The sequence below is a fragment of the Eschrichtius robustus genome, chromosome 16 (genome assembly GCF_028021215.1).
Source record: "Eschrichtius robustus isolate mEscRob2 chromosome 16, mEscRob2.pri, whole genome shotgun sequence".
Lineage (NCBI taxonomy): Eukaryota > Metazoa > Chordata > Mammalia > Artiodactyla > Eschrichtiidae > Eschrichtius > Eschrichtius robustus.
Window position 1 is genome coordinate 80,663,572 of NC_090839.1, and position 19,496 is coordinate 80,683,067.

The window sequence follows — 19,496 nt, forward strand, 5'->3', positions numbered from 1 at the left end:
AATGTCTATTTATAATTCTTTTTTATTTATACCGTGAAAAGTATTATTGAATCCAAGAAGGGTAATTTAGCTATAGATAAAAGAAATGAAATGACAATTTCTTTATGAATGAGAAACATTGTGATAAGCCCTGAGGTATGTCACCATCCACACCCTTCTCAAAGGACAGAAATAAGGTCTTGAAATGAAATAATACATCTATATTTGATAAAATGAGGAGTTTAATGATTGAAGAAAAAAAAATCTAAAGGCCACCTACTCAGACTGTGAGGGAAAACATCCATTAAAACACCACCTCTCATCAAAATTTAAAAATGGCAATTCATTGTATATGTGGGGAAGTTCTTCAAGAGATCTTAAAATGAATATATACCTCAATGCATAAATTGAATTCTGCCCACCACACGACACTTCTCACTAAAAACACAATTTTGCAGGAAAGCTGGCACGAGGCAATCACGTTTCCCTGTATCCCCCGTACACTGCCAGGTAAGGAGCAAATGTTCTCGGTGCTGGGAACCAGGCCCACATCACAGACTGACTTGTGATCCCTAGAGCCCAGCAGGTTACGTATTTTAAAAGTGAAACAACTCTTAGTGAAAGGATGGACATCAGTCTGCTCTTTAGGACTGAGAGGGAATTTCTTGGATTTTTTTCACATCCTAATGAGCGTACATTATACAAGTAAATCAATGCCAGTACGAGGCACACATGTGGAAGTTGAGATAAACTTACGAAGTAGCCTGTTCCCAAGCTGGAAGGAGCTGAACTCTGCAAGAAAGCATAAAGACAAAGTGGAAAATCAGCAATGGTTTTTAACACATTCCAATCCACACAGCTCATTACCAGTCCTTCGCAGGCTTTTCATCACTACACCACATCGCCTGTATACGCGGCCCCTTGTCATCTGCTACTGATACAAACACCGTGTTGCTTAATTTTCCCCTTTACATCTCTCAACAACTCAGAGATGCTAACGTGCTATTTACTGAATTCCAAGATTCTGCGGTGGATGTAATTGCCAATTTATTTGACAGGCAGCTGGGTAATGAATTAATGATGGCATTTCGCCCTGCACTGAGACTAAACAGACACACATCAGCCTGCCTCCCTGACTTGCTGACATTCAATGCCCTGGTCTCAAGCTACTCAGTTTTGTGGCCGCAAAGGGGCAGGCAAGAGGAAAAAGCCCAGACTGACTTGAAAATAAAAAGCCCAGTGGGTTTGGATGACTTTTCCAGTGTGTGACCTTCTTGCCAGTTTATCCCCTCAAGGCACCAGTTAGTACACACAGAGTTCTTTTCAAAAATGAGACATTTTGTAAACATAATTAGTAGACTAAAATGCAAAGAATGTGTGGGTAAAGGGAAGTAGTGAAAAGCACCATTTTTCTAAAGGTTTTAGTCACAAAAATGATCAATTTAGGCTTCCATAGTTCTCACACACAGGGAATTAAAGAACAGTGATGCTGAAGGGTACATGCGGCATCACTTCTTAGGGGAAAGAGACCCCCAAAAAAGAACTTGGTTTGTGCTTTAAACTTGTCTGTTTTTGTATGTTTGTTTTTTTCTAAAATCTCTCATTACAAATTCTTTAATTTTTAGTGTCCTCTTTATGAACAAGAGAGGCCCCAAATAAGTTTGAAACAAAAAGAACGCGAACACTGAGGCAGCCCTCGGGTCTCAGCTAAGCATCCTTGCGCCAGCAAGGCCTCTCCCTGCCTAGCTTGGGTCAGCTGTTACACCTTCCATGGAGGGACCGCACTTCCACGGTGATGCAACAGTTACTCAGGTAACCTCTAACTGTTCCACCGAAATGTCCTGTCCCTACTCTGCAAACCACAGGTAGCAGGGACCATCTGCTCGACTCATCATGGCTTCCCCAGAGCTTAGCTCAATGCCTTGCACACAGGATGCATTTAATAAGTATTTGTTGAATTAGTGTATAAATAAATGAATGAATGAATGGATTGTATGGGAGTGGGGCTCAGGTGAATTTAATATCTCCAAAAATACAGTAGTTGTGATTCTTAATTTTAGACTGGCTTTGAGAAGGAAATAATAGTGCTGTAAGTACAAACAGCATCCGCATCAAACAAGGACAGTATGCTCCTAAATGCAGCTCCCAAAGCAAACCTTTCTTCCCCTCAGTGTTCCAGACAGGCTCAGGGGAATAAAGAATGCTAGATGCGTGATCCTGTACACTGGACTTGATTTTCAAAAATCCTGTTGCATTCTTGATCCCATAAACAGTATGTAGGGATATCCACAGTAGTCATGGAGACAGCTTCTCAGCAGTGATTAGCCACGTGACAGCATCACCTGTTTTCAGCACCTACACCCCTCCGTGGAACAGAGGAAGGCAAAAGCCAAGTTAGATCTCCACTAGCCTGAGTCATGCCCCGGGGAGGTAAATTCACTTTAGGATGAATTTCTCAGAGAGAGAGCATGGGGTTTGTTAATTTCAGTATTTTTCCCCCTTTCTGCAAATGTATTTTATCCCAGAAGCAGAAGGACTCCTTCAAACCCACCTCCCCACCCCCACATACGTATCATCTCATTGTATACCAAAAAAAATTACATCCTTCTGGTCTTGGGAAGCTCTGTTATACTCATTTTGCATATATATTGTACATTACTCAGGGAGCTGGGTGGAGAAGACAGCTTTGTTGTGCATATTTGTTCTGGCTATTGTTTATGCAGGTTTGACTGAATGAGGGAACAGTGGGTATCATTTCAATTTCTGATGTCAACATCAAATTACTTATTTAATTTCATGCCTGGCGAAGCATTGTATAGCTACACGCAGAATCATTTCACTTCATTTGTTATGCTGTGTTTTCGTGGCGATTGGCTTGCCTTCCAACTGACAGCTTTAATTACGACATGAATTTGATTGCACTGCCGAGGAATTAACATAATGCAACAAAGCATTTAAGCACCCTGCCTTATAACACCCCCCCAAACACACACGCACGCACGAACACAGACACACACATGAAGGAACACAGACACTAGATCCTCGTGTACATTAAAGGTCTGCTGGAGTTTCAGCATTTGCTAGAAAGCATAAAGAACCTTAGAGTCAAAGGCTACCCACATTTGCCAACCCACTGGACTCACCTTTTTTTTTTTTTAAATAGAAAAAGATTTGTGGCATTAAGTTACAATTTCTGGACCTGGCAGAAAACTTCGTAGAAAAACCCTTCTAATCTACTTTGCCAAATGTCCACGGCATTGACATTTCCTTCCCTCTCTCTTCCCCATCACATTTTTCTTGGCCAGTTGCCAACTCCCTTTAATCATCGCTGGAGAATTTGAACAGAAATATCTCTGAAATAAAGAGATTTCTCCTTGTCCAGTTCTGTAAGCCCAAGAATCTGCTATGGCCCTGTATTTAGTGGGACGCTATTCCTGGTCACCAGCAGGACCTCCACCCTCATACAAAGGTATAACAGAAGTTCTGAGACCAGCAACAGGCAGGAGTCAGGGTTTCACTGATAGCTCAGGACACATATCACATCCCTGAGGCCTTGCTATCCAAAAGGCCCAGAAGAGTTTCGGTCATATATACCTAATCTAAGTCTGTATCTAAATATAGCTGCCAATATTTGATAGCTTTAACATTTTTCTGAGTCACAAAATCCATGAACACCTTAAACCGTGGGCAACAACAGATTATGCTACAAGAATGAAATAAATATTTTAAAACAGCTCTTTTATTGTTAGAAATATATTATGTTAGCTATTTGCTTACAGATGTGCATCTAGGGATTGTTATTGTTTTCTCATGTGATAGAAGAAGAGACAGACACCAAGAGATAAAGGCTTAGGAAAGCAGACAGGTGGTGATGCCCTGACCACTGAACCATTTCATGGAATCAAGTTGATTTTAACTTTCTGTGTTTCCCCAATTTATAATGAGAGGAAGGGTCTTCCATTTTTCTTGCTTGGAGAGAGAAGGCATACTCTGTCCAAACTATATAGCAAAAGTGGCCATAGAATCTAAAAAAGGCTATGAGTCAAAATGAGGGTTGAAAAACTAAAAGGAGATTTTTTTAAAAAATGCAATAAATAAAAGCATCCTTGGATTCAAAAGCATTTGAAATAATACCATATGCCCACATGTTTAGGCAACTATGTCTGCTGAATAATGAAAAAGGCTTCATTCTTATTTCTTCAAGTGGTAGAGTTGCCAATTCATTCATATTTTCAATGCATTAGGTAGAAATGAGAGGTATAGAGAGACTGAGAAAATAGAGTAAGAGAACGTATTTAGCAGTTTGCATGAGAGGACAAGAACGTGAAGAAATTCCAGCCAGCTGGCTATCTGATATGTGATTTCCGGGCTCATTATAAGCTATCTCCTGTTTAACATGGTCTTTTCATTCTGGGTTTTTTTTTTTTCCAGATTTGACCACTGCTCCAGCAATCTCTGCAAATTACCCACCTCAGTCTCATTACATGGCAAAGGAGAGCTTTCTTACAAACACACTCTGCCTCAATCTCCAAGCTACATGGGCTGCAGGAACAGTAATGGGATGCGCAGTTGAAAGACATTTTCCAGGAAGGAGAATGTTGCTGCTAACATTCAAGTCTGCAAGTGGATATTCATTAAATGCTCATTCTACTCTTCTCACTGCCCTCCACCTGACTCTTTCCATCTCTGTCACTAAGTCATCATTGAAGCTACTCATTAAACTCATGAAGTTAACATTTCTGTTTTAACAGCTTACCTACAACAAGAGATTTCAAAAATTGATTATCCATCCAAAATAGATGTACTCCATTCATTAGAGATCTACACAAAGAGGCCATGGCTACTATTAAGGCTCCCTAAGTATGGGATAGATGTGCATTCCACCCCTAGAGGAAAATGTATGCTCTGACCCTAGGGCTAATTTAAATAGAATAATTTAAAATTCTTCCAAATCATCATTTGTGTCTGACATCCCTGCCTACCCACCTCCATGTTATGCTTTTCTCTCTTGGGAGTAAAAAGCAGAAGGATCATGCTAAGAATCACTTGGCCAACTATGTTTCTTACAAAGGTCACAAGACAAGCTCAATTACTTTCTGTAGTGGTTTAGAAAGCAATGACAATTAAAAGAACCTAAAATCTTAATCCTAAGAAATGTGCCTTGGAGATAAGATTACTAATAACTTACAAAGATGCAAAATATATTTAAATGGAGAAATGAGCTACTAGTGGAAGAAAAATGGGGGCACAAGTTGAAAAAAGCATCAGGTATGGAAATGGTCACTTCCAAATTCAATTTTCAACCCTCTGTTATAAACCATTTCCAACTGTTATCAGCTCTCATCTATATTCAACAGCCTTCCACCTTCTTTCCCTAATTTCATCCTTGTGCTCATTTTTACCTGCATTTCTTCATATAAAAGGAAAAGTAAACATTTTAAAGTAAAAATTGTTAACAATTCCTTCTAACATCTTTGAGAGGCTTTTTAAATACTAACCTATATAGTGGGTTAAATAGTGTTCCCCTAAAATTATAGGGCCTGCTTGGAACCTCAAAATGTGATTGTGAGGGTTAATTTTATGCGTCAGCTTGACTAGGCCACTGGGTACCCAGATATTTGCTCAAACATTATTCTGGGTGTTACCATGAAGGTGTTTTTGGATGAGTTTAACATTTAAATCAACAGGCTGAGTAAAGCCTTCCCTAGGGTGGGCCTCACCCAATCAGTTTAATAGAACAAAAGGGATGACCATACTCAGAATAAGAGGGAATTCCTCTGACTCAGCCTTCAAGCTGGGACAACAGTTTTTTCCTGCTTTTAGACTCAAACTGAAACACAGACTTTTCCTGGGTGTCAATCCTTCTCATCTTTAGGGTTTGTTCAGACTTTTGGACTCAGACTGGATCTAACCATCAGCTCTCCTAGGACTCCAGCTTGCTGACTACACATTTTGAGACTTGTCAGCCTCCATAACTGTATATGTCTATACATCCTTTTGGCTCTGTTTCTCTTGAGAACCCTGACTGATATAATGACCTTGTTTGGAAATAGGGACTTTGCAGATGTAATTAAGTTGAGGTCATACTGGATTAAGGTGGGCCCTAAATCCAATGACTGCTCTCCTTATAAGAAGAGAAGACATACAGAGCTACAAATAGAGTAGAAGCCCATGTGAAGAGAAGCACACATCGAAGTGAAGTCATTATAAGCCAAGGAACACCAAGGATTGTGAGAAGCCATCAGAAGCTAGGAGAAGACACGAAAGACTCCCCTCTGGAGACTTCAGAGAAATCATGGCCCTGCTGACACCTTAATGTTGGACTTCTAGCCTTACAAACTACGAGATAATAGATTTCTGTTGTTTTAAGCTCCCCGGCTTGTGGTCACGCATTACAGCCACCCAGGAAACTAATACAGTACATAGCCTGCTTACCATGAGCTAGAAGATATTATGTGACCAGCCCCTGTGCTCATTCACTCTGCTCTAGCCTCACTGGCCTTTTTTCTTCCCCTTAAACATGTCTTGACTCAGGGCCGTGACCTTGTCACTCCTGTTGCCTAGATGTTCTTCCTTCCTTTCGTCATTCAGGCTTCAGTTCAAAAATCACCAAAACAGAAAGGACTAATCCAGGGACTTCCCTGGTGGCACAGTGGATAAGAGTCTGTGTTCCCAATGCAGAGGGCCCAGGCTCAATCCCTGGTCAGGGAACTAGATCCCACATGCATGCCGCAACTAAGAGTTCGCATGCCGCAACTAAAGAGCCCGCGAGCCACAACTAAGACCCGGTGCAAACATATAAATAAATAAATATAAAAAAAGAAAGAAAGAAAGAAAGAAAGGACTAATCCAATCACTCCAGGTAAAGTGGCAGCACACACCCTGCTACCCCCCAATACTGTTTAGTTTACTTCACAAAATGTATTACACATCAAAAACAATGTTATCGTTTGTTCACAGGTTTGCTATTTGCCTCCCTCAATAGAGTAGAAGCTTCATGAGGGCAGAGGCTTCATCTTGTTCACCATTCAATCTCAAGTGCCCAGAACTATACCTGACACTTAAAAGGTATTTGATAAATATTTCTGGACAATCAAAACATTGACTATCCAAGAAAACACATAAAAACATGATACAGGAAAGGCAAAGGCATAAACAAACTGGTAGGGGAAATGAAAATCTGGCAAAAACAGAAAAAGAAAAGAAAGGAGAAACAGAATATCAAGAGTCTGTCACAGGTCTGGATTAGATTTTCTTCTTAAATACAGGGAAGTTCATTGACGGCGTGGCCTTTGTCTACTTCTTCCTTAACAGTAACTAGTAAACCTGACAATAAATGTTTGGGTGTTGGGCGGGAAAAAGGAGGCTAGGAAAGATGCTTGCATAGATGGATGGATAATGGCACAGTGGCATAGATAAATCAATAAAACCCCCCAAACTTGGGAGATTCGAGGTAGAAGGGGTCTCAAGAAGCAGCAGAAGAAACGCCTCAACTGTGATATTAAATGGACTAAAGAGCTACAGAACAATAAGATTAGAGAACTGTGTAGCACAATACTTACTAGAATTCAATCCCTTTTCACCTAATTTCTGAAATGCTTCAATTCCTTCAACATCTTGAAAGTTTTAAAAGTATGAAATATTTGTCTGCCTTTTCATAATTAAAATCCTGATCCAAAATTCTTTCAGAGAGACACTAGAGTCATATCCAGGTAGTTATCTGAATAAAGCATTAAAAATGTTTACTTCCACGGGGTGGTAGGAAGAGTTTGCTAGAGGAAGTGACATAGGGGCTGCAGAAGGAAAAGAGAGAAAAGAAAAGAAGAAGACAAGGAGACAAAAGAAACAAAAATAGGAAAATTTGATAGTTTATATTATTCAAGAAAAAAAAAAAAAAAAGAGTGGTCCAGAAGGAACAAGTATAAGGTACAAACCATTGGGAAGTAGAGGGAGAGAGGGAGGATGAAGAGGTAGCTTCATATGTCCTAGTGGAGAGCTCTGCTTATAACCTCAGGAGTGTGCCTGCAAAGGATCTTAAAGAAGAAAGTTTAACAGTGAGTTCTGACTCTTAGAAAAACAACTGTGGAAGCTTTGTCGAGTACAGGGCAAAGGAAACAGAGATGCATCAGATTATATCACTGAGAGGCCACAGGAATCATCTGTGTAAGAAATGATGAGGGCATCTGAAGCATCAGTCATGTCAAGGAGAGGATAATCATAGCCAAATGCCTCTTCAGAAATAAAGTCAGTAAATAAAGCAGAGTGACGAAGTAAACAGGATAAGTAAGATAGTGGAAGGAACAGGGCTCGATTTTGAAGATACTAGCTCTGGGATCCAATACGGAGACAAGGAAATAAGAGAGGGAGCTCAAGTTTGAGAAAAATAGGTAAGGAGACATAGAATAATGAGGATTTTATTTGGGAGGAAGAATGGTGTTTGTCATGATTGAGATAAGCAGGTCTTGTCGAATTGACCACTACAAGGGAATTCAAATCAGAAAGGATAGAGAAGGCTCCTAAGGTAGGTGTAAATCTGATGCAGAAAGAAAGGGAATAAATACTTATGAGCACACTGGGTATGCCAAGAACTGTCACGTGATTCAAACACACAGTACCAGGTAATCTTTTAAAAGAAACCCAGCAAGGTAGATGAAATGACCCCCATTTCACAGATAAAGAAACCAAGGCTTGGAAAGATCAAGATTTTTGCTCAAGGTCACATGGATAATAAATAGCAAAATAGCTGTTAAAACTTGGTCTGTTTGTAACGAATGCCTATGATCACTTCAAAATTTGAGGCTTTTATTTACTAAGTTTAGGCCCTGAGTTTTGAAAACTTCCTCACTTACAAAATTCTGTGTAAGTCAGAAGCAATATTTTCCCCCTTGAATAACTCACTATGAATATTTATATATTCAATTATTTCCCTTACCTTTTTCCTTAGTGACTAATCTAAACAAGTTACTATGTCTCCTTGATCAATGTGAGAGTCCTGGTAGACTATTATTCCCTTCCGGCAATGTAGTTTGGGGATATGTAATTTAGAAAAACCAAGCACATTTGGTTTTTAAGCTTCACCCATGAGTCAAATTCTCCAGCCACACTGGAATTCTTCATTTTTACTCTTTTTGCCTGTCCAATTAAAAAAAAGAAAAACAAAGCTGGAATAATACAGTTATCTTGATTAGCTGCACTTGAGAGTAAGTCTTAACTGCCACAGCTCCTAAAAATACCACTAAAGTGAGTGGAAGACTTAAAGGGAGTTTTATCTCAGCTGAAAATCCAGAGTGGGCAATCTGGACTAACAGGGATCAAATTCACTCTAACACCTTAAGCAACTAAAAAACTAGACAAAATATGTGGAAAAAAAGGTTTTTTAGAAGTTGGGCAATAGGCAGTGCAGTGATCTTAGAGAGACAGAAAGCAAATGAAATAATTTTTACAGTTGCCCCAGCTTACTGTCTGAAGAGAATTTTCATGCCATAGTCGGGTGGTTGGGGGTAACCCAGGTGGATCCCAGAAGCATCCCTGAGTTGAGAAGACAGAGTTGATAGTAAGAGGAAGCCAAGTCAGCTGGAATTTGCAAAGCAGAGGATGGGAGAAAAGAGAGGCCCACAGTGAGACAATCAGGAAACCTGCAGAAGGCTTCCCTCTCAGCTTCACCTGAGTCCATATCAGCACACCTGTGGGTGAAAAGTACCCAAGGCAAGGGAAATGACCACTGAAAAGGAGCAGGTAGAACGATTGCCAGAGTCACAGAGGGCAGGGAACAACTGGTATTCCCACCAGCCAGAGTGGAAAAACCTTGTAACACATCAGGAATTAGGTAGAGTATTCAGTACTGGGGAAAAATGAGCTTTAGGCTAAAGGCTGTTCTGAATGTTCCACCCAGAAAAGCATAAAAACAAACCCCAGAAAAAATCAAAATACTATTTCCAAGTGGCATAATAGTAGCCCAGAATAAAGCTTAAGAATATTTATGGAAACCAGAAATACCCAGCGCTCAACAAAAAAAAACTTCACAGTATTTGGCATCCCCCCCAAAAAAGTGTCAGGCATGCAAAAAAGCCAGAAAAATACAATCCATAAGGAGGAGAAAAACCAATCAATAGAAACAGACTCAGAAATGACACAGATGACACAATTAGCAGATTAAGGGCATTAAAATGGTTAATAATAACTATTTTCCATATGTTCAAGAAAGTAATGAAAGCACAAGCATGGTGATGAGAGACATGGAGATATTTTAACAAACTCCACCTCCTCATTTTCTGATAGTCATTAAAGTAATTAATTACTAATTCCCTTTTAAGAAAAAATGGAAGCATCTTTATTCTTTAAAACATTGTGTGGGTAGATGTTGCCCTGATATCCAAAAGAGTCATTTTGTGGCTTGACTTGTCAAAGGCTTTCATCTCAGAAGATTTTAGATTGCAATGGCCCTGAGGTAAGACTCTGCAACCTCACAACTGCTCACGTGAAGGAAATAGTGACTGGAGGTTTTGAAACAACTCACTAAAAGCCAACTACTTCTTTTTCTTCCTTTTTTTTATGTGTGTCATTTCTCCTTCTTCAATCTTTTAATAGTGTTGCAAGAAATATGAATTTTAATAATAAACAATATAAACTCAAAGTATATCATAGATTGGCTTGACACGAGATTGGCAGGATTGTTAGAGCCCTAATATTTTTTAAATTTTTTATTATGGTAAAATAAATATATACATATATATAACAAAGTTAACATTTTAACCATTTTTAAGTATACAATTCAGTGGCCTTAATTACATTCACAATGCTATGCAATCATCAAAACTATTTCCAAGACTATTTCATCATCACAAACAGAAATTTTGTTACGATTAAACAATAACTCCCATCTCGCACAGTCCCCCATCCCTACTACTAGTCCCTGGTAACTCCCTTTCTACTTTCTGTCTCTAGGAATTTGCATATTCTCGATATATTCTCGATACCTCATGTAAGTGGAATCAGACAATATTTATCCTTTAATGTCTAGATTATTTCACTTAGCATAATGTTTTCAAGGTTTGAACTTAATTCCTTTTTATGGCTAATATTCTAGTGTCCATATATGCCACTTTTTGTTCATCCATTCACCTGCTGATGGACACTTGGGACGTTTCTATTTTTTGGTTATTATAAATGATGCTACAATGAAAACTGGCATATAAGTATCTCTTTAAGTACCTGGTGTTTGGGTATATACCTAAAATTGGAATTGGTGAGGTGTATGGTAATTCTCTGTTTAGCTTTCTGAGGAACTGCCAAGTTGTTTTCCACAGTGGCTGCAACATTTTACATTCCCACCAGCATGTACGAGGGTTTCAATTTCTCTATATTCATGCCAACACTTGCTATTTTCCATTCTTTAAAATTATAACTATCCTAGTAGCTGTGAAGTGATATCTCATTATGGTTTTGGTTTGCGTTTCCCTAAGGACTATAATGATGAGCATATTTCATGTGCTTATTGGTCATTTGTATATCTTCTTTGCATAAGTGTCAATTCAAGCCCTTTGCCCATTTTTGAATTCTGTCGTTTATCTTTTCGTTGTTGAGTTAGGAGCTTTTTACATATTCTGGATATTAAACACTTATCAGTTATATGATTTTCAAATATTTTTCTCCCATTCTGTAGCTTTTCTTTTCACTTTCTTGATAATGCCCATTGATGCACAAAAGTATTTAACTTTGATGAAGTCCAACGTATGTATTTTCTCTTTTGTTGGTTGTGCTTTTGATGTCACAGCTAAAAAATCCACTGCCAAATTCAAGGTCATGAAGATTTGCCCACATGTTTTCCTGTAAGAATTCTATGGCTTTAGCTCTTATACTTAGGCCATTTATTCATTTTGAGTTAATTTTTGTACATGGTGTGATGTAGGGGTCCAACTTCATTCTTTTGCATGGGAAAAACCAGTTGTCCCAGCACCACCTGTTGAAGAGAAAATTCTTTCCCAATTGAATGGATGTAAACTTGTGTCAAAAATTACTTGGCCATAGATATATGGGTTTATTTATGAACTCTCAATTCTATTCTATTGGTCTATATGCCTATACTCAGAAAGAAGAACAAAGCTGAAGGCATCATGCCCCCGGACTTGAAAGTATACTACAAAGCTATAGTAATCAACACAGTATGGTACTGGCACAAAAACAGACACATGGGTCAATGGAACAGAGATGCCAGAAACAAACCCACACTCATATGGTCAATTAATCTATGACAAAGGAGGCAAGAATATATGATAGGGAAAAGACAGGTACTTTAATAAATAGTGTTAGGAAAACGGGACAGCAACATGCAAAAGAATGAAGCTGCACCACTTTCTCACACTGTATAGAAAAATAAACTCAGAATGGATTAAAAACTTAAATATAACACCTGAAATCATAACATTCCTAGAAGAAAACACAGGTGGTAATCTCTTTGACATTAGTCTTAGCATTTTTTTTTTTTTTTTGGATATACCTCCTCAGGCAAGGGCAACAAAAAAAGCAAAAATAAACAAATGGGACTACATCAAACTAAAAAGCTTTTTGCACCGTGAAGGAAACTATCAACAAAACAAAAAGGTAACCTACTGAATGGGAGAAGATATTTGCAAATGATGTATCTGATAAGGGATTGGTATCCAAAATGTATAAAGAACTCATATAACTCAATATCAAAACAATTAACAACCTGATCAAAAAACAGGCAGAGGACCTAAATAGACATTTTCCAAAGAAGACATACAGATGGCCAACAGGCACATGAAAGATGCTTAACATCACTAATCATCAGGGACATGAAAATCAAAACCACAATGAGATACCACCTCATACTTGTCAGAATGGTTATTCTCAAAAAGACAAGAAACAAGTGTTGGTGAGAATGTGGAGAAAAGGGAAGCACTGTGCACTACTGGTGGGAATGTAAATTTGTGCAGCTGCTATGGAAAACAGTATGGAGACCCCTCAAAAAACTAAAAATAGAACTACCGTATGATCCAGCAACTCTACTTCTGGGTATTTATCCAAAGAAAACAAAAACACTAATTCAAAAACATTTATGTACCCCTAACATTCATTGCAGCACTATATACAACAGCTAAGATATGGAAGCAACCTAAATGTTCATCAACAGATAAATGAATAAAGAAGATGTGATACACAGACACACACACACACAATGGAAGATTTCTCAGCTATAAAAAAGAATGAATTCTTGTCATTGGCAGCAACATGAACGGACGGGAGGGTGTCATGCTAAATGAAATAAGTCAGACAGAGAAAAATGAGTACCATATGATTTCACTTATATGTGAAATCTACAAAACAAAACAAATGAACAAACAAAACAGAACAGAAACAGACTCATAGATATGGAGAACAAAGCAGTGGTTGCCAAAGAGGAGGGAGGTGGCTGTGGGGTGGGTGCTGGGCAGACAAGATCAGTGAAGGGAATTAAGAGGAACAGACTTCCAGTTATAAGACAAATACATCACAGGGATGTAATGTGCAGATAGGGAATACAGTCAATGACACCGTAACAAATTTGTATGGTGATGGATGAAAACTAGATTATTGTGGTCACCATTTCATAATGTATAAAAATACTGAATCACTATGTTGTACACCTGTAACTAATGTAATACTGTATATTAATTATAACTCAATTTAAAAAGAAAAAAGATGCTTAGAATCCTGAAGTCACCACCTGTGGTGACTGAAGGGTAATCTATAGCTGGGAAGAAGGAAGGGAGGGAGGGAGGAAGGATGGCAGGGAGGAGAGAGGGAGAGGGGAAAAGAAGAGAAGAGAAGAGAAGAGAATGGAAGGGAAGAGAAAAACAAAATTTCCCAAATTGAGTATGCTAACCACACAAGGGAAAATGGTGTTATTTCTGAGAATGTTCTTCAATGGCTATCCAAATTATTTTTTTATCAACAGTGGAATTATTTTCTTCCCCTAGTAATAAATTCTTTTGCAAATAAACCAAAAAAATTGGGGAAAAAAAGAGTACTGTCTCAATATGTTAATGTTCCTTTCTCGGTTATCACTACTAAAAATTGCTCCCTACTTGTTCTATTTTAAAGGAAAGTTTTAAAATGTTGCCCTCAGGTGCAAAGATGGGTCAAGAATCCTGTATATGACACATTAGGGAAGAATGCAAGAGGGCCCAAAGAGGGCCAGATGGTTCTCAGCCTGGTGCACAGGAGGCTGGAGAGTGGTTAGAGCCAGGTCTAGAAGGCTGACAGACCCCCTTAAGAGGTATGGTGTGTGCTCATGAGGGTTTTTCCTCCAGACATCAGTCAGGAAATTTAATTCCTTCTCTTTAAGTGGCTGGTTAGTCATCCCTTCCAGCAGGAATAAAAAAAAAAAAAAAAAAAAAAAGGTCGTTAATCAAGCTCATGCATGAAGAAATGACAAAAAGCCCGTAGTTAAATATGTTATCTCCCAGCTGTAGCGCTGCCAGACTACTTCTTTCATTTGTAACACTGATATTAAAAGTATTATCACTTCCTTTTGCAATCTATTGTTTCTAAGCTGACAAATACTCCCACCAACCTTATAATTTGTTAAAACACATATTAGGTCAAACCAGAAAACAGAATGGCACTACAAAGCAATGCTCAAATATTTATATGCCAAGAAAGGATGAAGTGTAATAATGCTTGGATATTTACAAAGTGATGTGAAGGAATGAGAGTGTTGGAAAACTGAAACCGGACCCAAGGGATGTGTGACCTGGTGGTTTTGTTTAGTTTTTTTTTTTTTTAACTTACATCGCTGAGCCTTTCCCGAGAGCTGCTCCTGTGGAAGCCCTTGGATTCTCCACTGGCACTTTCACTGTCACTGTCCCTGCAGCTGTTCTGCCCTGGCTTGAGCTGAAGGCAGAAGAAAAGAGAAAAAAAGAAAAGTGTCAGTGATCTCACACAACTGCTCCTTCACCCCTATTCTTTAAGCCTTGTCAGAAGTGAACAATTTAAGGTCCTGATCTTTAGCATTTTTCTCAGCTTCTGAAGAGTACCAGGTAAGCTGCCATAGAAAGAAACGTGGAGGGTAGGATAAGTAAAACATTTACCATAAAGTGTCAATGTAGATAAAAGACCTCAGCAGCCCTTCAATAAACACTTGAAAAGTTTAACATAAATCTTGGAGGGTAATCTTTCCTGAGATTTTTCCAATCTAGGTTACACCAAATATGATTTCCCATCTTATTTCCTCTGTCCTCTTCTGGGGAAAGAAAAAAGAAAGAAAGAAACAACAGAGACTTCCTTGATGGCGCAGTGGTTAAGATTCCCCCTGCCAACGCAGGGGACACAGGTTCCATCCCTGGTCCGGGAAGATCCCACATGCTGCGGAGCAACTAAGCCTGTGCACCACAACTACTGAGCCTGCACTCTAGAGCCCACGAGCCACAACTACTGAGCCCATGGGCCTAGAGCCCGTGCTCTGCAACAAGAGAAGTCACCGCAATGAGAAGCCCGCGCACCGCAACGAAGAGTAGCCCCTGCTCGCTGCAAATAGAGATATCCCGCACTCAGCAATGAAGACCCAACGCAGCCAAAAAAATAAATTAAAAAAAAAAAAAGAGGGGCTTCCCTGGTGGTGCAGTGGTTGAGAATCCGCCTGCCAATGCAGGGGACATGGGTTCAAGCCCTGGTCTGGGAAGATCCCACATGCCGCGGAGCAACTGGGCCCATGAGCCACAACTACTGAGCCTGCGCGTCTGGAGCCTGTGCTCCGCAACAAGATAGGCCGCGATAGTGAGAGGCCCACGCACCGCGATGAAGAGTGGCCCCCCCCGCTCGCCGCAACTAGAGAAAGCCCTCGCACAGAAACGACCCAACGCAGCCAAAAATAAATAAATAAATTAATTAATTAAAAAAAAAAAAGAAACGACAAAACAGAACATAAAACAAGGTTTTCTTCTCCTCAGAGAAAATGATGAGATTCTGTATATTATCCTTTATGCACTAGGGAGACAATGATCCTGTTTTCTGAGACAATATTCTAAAGATATTTTAAAATACCAAATTAAGACCTACAGCTTAAGTAAATTAAACCAGCATCTGTTCAACAAATATGTATTAAGTACCACATTTGAGCCTGATGGTAAGAGATATGGTGCTTAACCAAATTAAAAAGTCTTTGCTCTTACACAAAGCTTACATTTTAGCAGTTTCTACACATTTACTTGGCTCTGATTTTCACGTTCAGGATGTTGTACACATTTAGCCAGATCTGATTTTCCATTCAAAATGAACAAACACACAAAACACAATGGCGAACCATTAGTCTATACAAGACTATGAGTCAAATTCATATGGACCATTAGTCTATAATGTCATCACCAACCACATTTGCAGAGAACCCAAGCAATGTGATGCAAGTTACAACACATAGCACCTTTACAATGTTCTCAATCTAGCAAGAGAAAGACAGCGCAAGACAAACAAATACAGCAACACAAGGAAATACATACATCCTAAATGATAACCAAAAAATGAGTCAGTGATGTTAGGAGGAAAGGTGATGTCTGAAGCCTTGGATTTTAAAGGCAGATTGAGCTCATACGGCTGAAAGGGGAGGAAAAGATACTCTTGATGGGAGAAAGTTAGAAAGAAAAGGCAGGGAAAGCAACATGCTAGGAAATGATCAGGAGTCTTATCTGAAATAGAGAGCTCCTTTTGGGAGGAAATAGGAAGAAACAGGAGAGAGAGGGGCATGGATCAGAGCACGCAAAGTCTCAAGCAAAACACAAGCCCCATATTTCTGGGTAGCAGGGAACTTCAGAGAGCAGAACAGGTAACAGGTAGCAAACCTTTTGCCTGCAGGTTTTCATGTGACTCTGGGACCATGGGGGAAGATGAACCAAGATGAATGGAGAATGAATCCAAATCAGCATTCCTTGTACCTTTAATGTGCCTCTTTAAAGACTGCAGTTCAGACCTGACTTTTGGTCATACCATCTAATCAGCTATTGCCAAATCCCCACTATATAGAGGGCATTCTTTTTTGATTTCAACCTTTCTACAAATCCACTTTTATCACTCTCTTCTAAAATCCCTTTCTCCAGGAAGTCTTCTCTAATGGAACCAAGAAAAATGATGCTAATTTTACTTTGTATCCTTCTGAGCCCTTAAGTACTTAGTTTCCTCCTAAGTTACTGCTAAACCTGCTAATTCTAAATTAATTCAGATGCAAGCTATATGAGCTTTTTCTTATTACTATGGAATAAAAGTTCAGAATATTGTCATTCTCTTCAAGTTTTCATCTTTATACTTGTAATAAAGGGGAATTTAATCTAAAATGAACATCTCTTCCTCTCAATTTCCTGAACATGTCATGCCCGTTCCTGCCCTACACTTCTTCACACTAGATTTTCTTAATCTGGAATGCTCACTCTCACTTTCTCTGTACTTTTCAGGTCAAGACTTTTTTAAAGCTCAGATATCGTCTCTTCCACTATGGTCTTTGAAGAGCTCTTTCTCTGTATATTTGTTTTTTGACATATGCCTTCAAATTCTAGCAAGCATCTCATTCTTCATTGATAATTATGATACATTTTCAAGTTTTAAAAGGTCTGTGTTAAATATATTTATACTGATGATAAAATCTGTATGTGGAGTGGGCCCTGTAATTCGTAAGCAACGTCAGAACTCTTATCTCACTGGATCTGAGTTAAGTAGAGGCAGGTAAAGCTAACTCCAATGTATGGATGAAAAAATGTGTAGAGGAAATGTGCTCAGAATTAGGCAAGAGATCTAGGGCTAACCCCATGTCCCCACTGCCTACTGCTCTCTTCATTTTAATTCTTAGTGCTTGTTTAAACGTTTACATTTAACCTGGAAATAATGATTCAGTGGTAGACTAGTATTCTCCGCAGAATATATTTTCAATACATCTGTGGTAACCAACCGCATTCACAAAGAAAGAAATCTTATTAGGTAACATTTGATCAAGAGATGTTTATAGGGACTTCCCTGGTGGCACAGTGGTTAAGCATCCGCCTGCCAATGCAGGGGACACAGGTTCGATCCCTGGTCTGGGAAGATCCCACATGCCGCGGTAAACTAAGTCCGTGCACCACAACTACTGAGCCTGCGCTCTAGAGCCCGCGAGCCACAACTACTGAAGCCCGCGTGCCCTAGAGCCCACGTTCCGCAACAAGAGAAGCCGCCGTAATAAGCCCGCACACTGCAACGAAGAGTAGCCCCCGCTTGCCGCAACTAGAGAAAGCCCGTGCACAGCAACAAAGACCCAACGCAGCCAAAAAAAAAAAAAAAAAAAAAAAAAAAATTTAAATTAAAAAAAAAGAAAAATCATTAAAAAAAGAGATGTTTATAAAAACTAAGTCCGCCAACTTAGATGAGAAATAAACATCTAGGTGGGAATTAAGGGTATAAGAGCATCAAGACTTTTCCTAATGTTCAAGAGGCTTAACAAAATCTGGACTTTGCATTTGGGTCTTTTCCATCTTTCTTCATGGAAGGAAAATGATGACTTCAACAAGGTCCAGCAAGAGACCCCTGTGGCCCTGATGTAAGTTATCTGACTAAATGTTGTTCTAGGCTAAGGGCAAAACCCCAAGAAAAACTGAGAGGAAGCAGCTTACTAGCCTCCCCTGTGTCCTGCCAGCAAAAGCACTTCAGCGAATTCTCTTTGGAGAGCCTTACATAAAATCCACCCCCACATCACCCCTTTTCTCCTCCAAAGCCAGGCTCAAGTTTAAAGGAAACTTAGGATTTTAAGCTGTCAGACAGCTCAATATTTCAAAGAAATAGACTGACTACAGTAAGTACTAAAGCTAAACCACAAGATATCAGGCAAAGAAGTATTCCTTCCGAATCCCATGAATACATTTAAGACTGGCATTTTCAAGCACATCCAGTGGATCATTGGGGTAGCATAACTAACTCAGAAGCTGTAATCCTTCACCTGAAATTCCCAGCTATTACCTACAACCAGAGACATTACAAAGGCCAGGTGCTGGCTTAAACATTTAAAGACCTAAGAAAAATCAATCTGCTTGCATTGATTTATCCCAGCATCCATGGCGTCTGTTATAAGAAAGTTTTTGCTATAAATGATGCAATGAAATTTCTTACTATCCGCCTTTAGATATTTCAGGACCTCGCTTATTTAAAAATTACTATAATTCACTCTCTAGTTCCAGACATTTCTACCCATTAGGATATTATATAGTTTAGGAATCAGAACTAGAACAAAACAAAGTTAAAGGAAGCTAGCATCTGGTATGAGTGGCAGTAATTCTATCAGTAAGATTATCACCTTTTATAAAATATAAGAAGCCATCTTGTTTTCATTAGATTTCACTGTCAACAATATATTTTCCAAACTCTGAGACAGCACTGTCATTAGAGTTAACTGTTATTAATGGCTAATTAGGAAAATAACGATCCATGGTTTTATCATGGCTGATGAACATGTAACAAAGTCCCATCATCCTGGACTGAGGAAAGTAAGGTGGAGCAATTCTGTG

The 19,496-nt window shown here is 39.1% G+C and overlaps 1 protein-coding gene across 2 annotated transcripts in view; it reads right to left on the reverse strand.

Moving 5' to 3' along the window:
• Positions 1-19,496, reverse strand: part of AUTS2 (activator of transcription and developmental regulator AUTS2) — a 1,118,812-nt gene that overhangs the window by 610,789 nt on the left and 488,527 nt on the right. For both annotated transcript variants that reach the window (XM_068565582.1, XM_068565581.1), the window contains exons 3-4: positions 14,773-14,874; positions 736-771 (exon numbers count right to left, since the gene is read on the reverse strand). In XM_068565582.1, the coding sequence (XP_068421683.1) occupies positions 736-771; positions 14,773-14,874 (138 nt within the window). The remainder of the gene's footprint in view (positions 1-735; positions 772-14,772; positions 14,875-19,496) is intronic.